The sequence below is a fragment of the Eurypyga helias genome, unplaced genomic scaffold (genome assembly GCF_000690775.1).
Source record: "Eurypyga helias isolate BGI_N326 unplaced genomic scaffold, ASM69077v1 scaffold25637, whole genome shotgun sequence".
NCBI classification, from domain to species: domain Eukaryota; kingdom Metazoa; phylum Chordata; class Aves; order Eurypygiformes; family Eurypygidae; genus Eurypyga; species Eurypyga helias.
The window spans coordinates 1-5879 of record NW_010260270.1 but is presented as its reverse complement, the minus strand read 5'-3'; the positions used below and the strand labels follow the sequence as shown (position 1 = coordinate 5879).

General features: G+C 44.3%; 1 protein-coding gene across 1 annotated transcript; it reads right to left on the bottom strand.

Moving 5' to 3' along the window:
* Positions 1–2779: 2779 nt before the first annotated feature.
* UTP23 (UTP23, small subunit (SSU) processome component, homolog (yeast)) lies at positions 2780–4342 on the bottom strand (the record flags this gene model as incomplete). Its single annotated transcript, XM_010154994.1, has 2 exons — positions 2780–3278; positions 4168–4342. Coding segments are annotated over 2 exons (562 nt in total), but the record flags the coding sequence as incomplete, so codon positions are not given.
* Between the last annotated feature and the right edge of the window lie 1537 nt (positions 4343–5879).

The window sequence follows — 5879 nt, the reverse complement described above, 5'->3', positions numbered from 1 at the left end:
GACAGCTTGAGGAAGGTGATACACATTAAACACGCTGCCTTAAGGATTTTCTAGAGTTATTAAATTTCTCCTCAGGATGCGTTATTAGCAAGCAATGTAGGAACAGTATTACAATGAGTGTGACTGGTTTTAATTAAAGTTTTCACCTAGAGTATAGCACCTTCCTTGCTGCTTCCACCTCCCGTGGCCGGTTCCCAAGGCACACGTGGTCTCTCAGACGGAACACCAAAGGCACAGGCGCACCCCTAACAGCCATGCTGGGGTGAACTTCGCCCCGGGGCAGCAGCAGCACCAGACTGTGCTGCAAGCAGAGAGCCCACCGACGCACCCCCCTGCACTGGCCGGAGGAAATCTCCACAGGTTCTAGGGAATGACCCTGTACTGTCCACCACCGCCCATCACACGAGCTAGAAACTCCATGAAACAACTTACAGTTTGAAAAGCCAACAGAAAGCATCGTACGTGATAGCTGTGAACGTTCTCCAGACCTTCAGGAACCTGTGCAGGTAATGCATGCATGAGCACTACTCTGCAGATGTAGAAGGTTGAGGGATTGTTTAAAAAATACGGCTTCAACTCACAGGTGAAGAAACAGAAAGCTTTCCTTTTAGGAATTACATCTCGGTTAAGTAGAAATGCACAGGGAGAAGCTGAAGTTGTGGTAGGAGATGACTGGAACACGGTTACCGCACACCGATGCCACAGCGTGCACCATACTGCAGGCCCCTGCGGCCACGTGCTCCTGTGAGGGACATCCCGGCCACTCGCTTCTGCCTCCCCATGCCACCAAACATGCAAGGTGCAGGAAATAGCTACTAGAGAAAATGGGGTACTTGAAACAATTTTGCCAGCTCTCTCCAACCCAGTTCTATTTTGCTCATAACCTCACAGAACAGTGAAGCAAGTCCAACCGGGTTTGAGTCCCAGCATTGTCACCTGGCTGTTTCAGGACTCCTCCACAGCTGTGCTGTGCTGGCACTGGGTGTCAGTGCTATGATCCATGGAATCAGAGAACAGTTTAGGTTGGAAAAGACCTTTAAGATCAAGCCCAACCATTAACCCAACACTGCCAAGGCCACCACTAAACCATGTCCCTCAGCACGGAATCTACACCTCTCAAATACCTCCAGGGGTGGTGACTCCACCACTTCCCTGGGGCAGCCTGTTGCAACCCTTTCCGTGAAGAAGTATTTCCTACCATCCAATCTGAACCTCCCCTGGCACAACTTGAAGCCATTTCCTCGTCATATCGCTTGTCACTTGGGAGGACAACAACCACCCCTTTGTAACCTCCTTTCAGGGAGTTGTAGAGAGCAACAAGGTCTCCTCTCTGCCTCCTCTTCTCCAGGCTGAACAACCCCAGCTCCATCAGCTGCTCCTCACAGGACTTGTGCTCCAGACCCTTCCCCAGCTCCGTTCCCTTCTCTGGACACGCTCCAGCACCTCAGTGTCTTTCTTGCAGTGAGGGGCCCAAAACTGAACACAGGATTCGAGCTGGGGCCTCACCAGTGCCCAGTACAGGGGGACAATCCCTGCCCTGGTCCTGCTGGCCACACTGTTCCTGACACAGGTCAGGATGCCACTGGCCTTCTTGGCCACCTGGGCACACTGCTGGCTCATATTCAGCTGGCTGTCCAATACCCTCAGGTCCTTTTCCACCGGGCAGTTTTCCAGCCACTCGTCCCTCCAGCCTGTAGAGATCCATGGGGTTGTTGTGACCCAAGTGCAGGACCCAGCACTTGGCCTTGCTGAACCTCATACAATTGGCTTCAGCCCATCAATCCAGCCTGTCCAGATCCCTCTGCAGAGCATTCCTACCCTCAGGCATAACAACACTCCTGCCCAACTTAAGTGTCATCTGCAAACTCACTGAGGGTGCACTCGATTCCCTCGTCCAGGTCACTGATAAAGGTATTAAACAGCACTGGCCACAATACAGACCCCTGGGGAACTTGTGACCAGCCACCAACTGGATTTTCAGCATTTTCAAGTGGCATTCTTCCTATTTAAAAACAATGAACTAGAAATGCCATTATAACATCAGGACTATCAACACAATCACACACCCTTTAAAATCTTATCAACAAGTAAAGTTCATGAGCAACAGACAAAACGGTTCACATGGAGTTTACAGAGTAATGTAGGCTGGATGGGACTTCTTGGGGGCATCTAGAGGGTAGATTTAGATTACATATCAGGAAGAAGTTCTTCACGGAGAGGGTGGTGAGGCACTGGAACAGGTTGCCCAGAGAAGCTGTGGATGCCCCATCCCTGGAAGTGTTCAAGGCCAGGCTGGATGAGGCTTTGAGCAACCTGGTCTAGTGGAAGGTGTCCCTGCCCATGGCAGGGGGGTTGGAACTAGATGATCTTTGAGGTCCCTTCCAACCCAAACCATTCTGTGATTCTGTGACCCAGTCACTTTGCAGAAGAGTAAATTTTTGTATTCAAACAATACAGATAAGTAAGATACTACGCTCTTTTAGCTTAATTCCACATTCTGTAACAGAACAACTGCCAAAACTAGTTTTAGTAAGAAAAGGAACCTAGATTTAGAAAGAAGTCTGGTATCCTGCCAAAACCCATATGAATCCCAAGGTGCATTTCTAAAAAACTGCTACCAATCATGTGAACTCTCCGGCAGGAATCAAGATGCTGGGGAGAATAACGAAACGTAATGGTTCCCAAGTATTTTGTCACAAATGCAGTTACTAAACAACAGAGTAAGTTATTAGGGCCACAACCTGCAAATGGTGAGAGGCAGCAATGAGCAGTACCACTTCATAAAAATAAGTTTTAATGTTAACAACTTGTTTCCACATGATTACACATTAATCTTTCTTTTTGCAACATTCAAACAATGGTCCAGCCCTGCCCTGTTTACACAGATGGGTTTAGTCCTCTTCATTCTTCTGCACTGACTGTGCGGCATCTGCTTTAATCCTGTTTCGCTTTCTTTTTCTTCTTTTCTTCTGTTCAGCAGAAGGCTCCTGACCCTCCTGTGTTTTCTTCTTTTTCTTCTTCAGACAGCTGAGAGGATTTGGGCCACCTGCCCTTTTACGTTTTCTTCTCTTTTCACCTTCCTGCTTTGCTAGTCCTTTTTTTTCTTTAAGTTGCACTATACTTTGTTTTTGGTGCTCTGGAACAAGCTGATCTGTCTGCATCTTTTGAACAAATGCCAAAGATTTAGGAGAAGGTTTGTCTAGCACCATAGTATTTTGAATAATAAAGAGGAGAGGAATGCCTGGCTTCTTTTTCACTTTCTTTGCTAAATCCTGGTCCTGTAAAATTAAATACTTTAGTCAATATTTTGGGATTAAACAGTATTTGCAATTCAAACACACTGACTCTGAATACAAAACTATGAAGATAAATTACATTATGAGAAAGATAAGAAACTTAATCTAGCAGATATACCTGGCAGTGCCTTTCAGAGCAATTTAAATTTCAATTTCTCTCCTTCTGATTAGCTGTACTTTTGATGGAAAATTTATTAACATTTCCTTTTTTTGTGCATGTATAAGCATGCACGCATTTTTTTAGGAAAAAGTCCCAGTTCATTTGTACACCACTTCAAAAGAAGCACGATAATTACTGTACAACGTATCATTTCAAACTCCTTGTATCTTACTTAAGTATACAGAATTTTACTGCAAGCCATCTTATAGTGTATGTAATTTAGACATACAGTCCCAATAACAGACCTCAGAAAAATATCTGCCCCTCTTATCTGTACACAAATTGTACCTTTATTCTTTAGTTAAAACCTTCAAAATGTCTCAGAATTGAAGTTATGTCGTCATTCAATTTCACTTTTTAAGACTACTGTGCAAAATAGTTCAGGGCAGGGGAAGTGCACACAAGCAATATGTAAATTAACGTTCATCAGTCGTTGTCTTACATGTCAATAGGTAGTCAGTATGTTTTCTACCTTTCTGCTAAACTAAGCAATATCCTTCTAGGGTAAAATACCTAGTTGTTCAAGTGAGACAAAACATTCCCCACTTCATAATTAACAAATACATTTAAGAGTGAGTAAGGCTTTACAGGATTAATTCCCACAAGTTATTTTAAAAATCTCATAATCGAGGTTTCTATAGGTTCCCTTATCCTTAGGTACCAAAGGATCACTTCAAACAAAATGGAGTGATGTTTTCCATGAGCATTTACCTGTGTAGCGATAAAGAAGTGATGAGGGTTGCCTTCTTCAACCATGGACAGTAAACAGGCCAAACCACTCACAGGATCCTTGTGGTGAGAACAATTTCGAACTTGAAATCTTTGGGCAATTAATTTTGCTCCGTACAGTGCTTTCCCCAGAGATTCCAGTTCTTTCAGAACACATCTGAAAATCAAAATCAACAGTGATTTCTAAGCGAGAAAACAACTACACAGTTTTTACAACAGCAAAAGGTTAACGTGAGTGAATTGGAACGAGCAATACCCAGTTGTCCAGGCTCTATGATTTGTAAATGGCACTGAGTAATCTGAAAGCAGGAGCCCATCTGAACATGTCAGCAAGATTTCCTTGGTTCGAAACACAATTAAGCAGTAACAACATTAAGTCACATTAAATGATTTAAGAATATTTCATTTCAGTGACACTGCTGAGTCCTTGCATTTACGTTTGGCTATCACCTAGCACACGAACTGCTACTTAACAAATAAAGCTACTTGAATTAGCACAAACTGCTTAATCACTGCATGCAAGTTAAACTCCCTGTCGGTGTCCATCACCTTGCTTCAAACAGCATGTTTGAAGCATATCAGAATCCAACCGACTCAGTCAATGAAGAAAACAAGATTGTATGATTAAAAACCTGGAAGTTTATGGCTCCACAGCGTTCCAACTAGACAATAAGATGCAAACCTCCTCTTAGCAGCACTCAGAGCAGATGTTCACACAGGACAGCGTTGCAATCTGTGAGGCTGCTAGCCTGTATACTCAGAAATGAACAGGAGATGAAACCTCACTTACTTCAGCCACTGAGTCTTACTATTAAAAGCAGACAACGGTGGGAAAGCATGGGGCTGAAATACAGGTTCAAGGACATGGTAGCACAGTACTTAATCAGAAGTAAGTGGAATTTTTATTTACATTTATCTCCAAAATAACTTCAAGATACTACATAAAGCTGTTTTCCTTTCCAGAGAAGAACATTTAGCCTTTGAGGACAGTCTTTGTGGAGACCTGCGCCTGTCCTTTTTGCAAAGACCCTCACAGCAAGCCAGCTCATTTCCTCAGGGAAGCTTTGGCCATGCCACTGAGGTGCTGCCTCACCAATTTAGCATTCTGACAGCAGAGAAAACACGAGTCCGTTCAGCTGCCCTAAGTGAAAACAGGTCAGAAAGACCAACAGAAAGAAGGAAGCAAGAAGCGCCATTTAGGCATGACTGGAATACAGTTGGGATTAAAGTGATTCCCAAACCTTTCAGAGCTAAGGTCATGACTCTCTAACATTTAGAAGTAAGTGCCAGTTGTGTATGCTTTACAAGATGGGTCAATGTTTAATTTTCAGAGCCTGGGGTATACATCTTCCTGCTCCTTTCAGTTACTTGCCACCACAATGACCGTTCTATCATTTAAGAAATTCATGTGATTTTCTCATATGCGATACACAAAGCCAAGCAAAAACACAGGCAAATTCAAGGCAACTCAGCCATGGTCTGTGCGTGCTTTACTTCCACGCCGTTGTAAGCATATCCTTATTCTCCCTTGAGAACAGCTACTTTGGACACAACCTATTACTGGCCGGTTGAAGCTCCAGACAAGCAGCAACTCCCTGCCCAAACGATGCGAGCTTGTCTCTGTTCCCATTTCGCCAAGCAGACGCTGGGAGCGGGAAGATGCCCACCCGCCCAGGAGCACCCCACACCGGGGT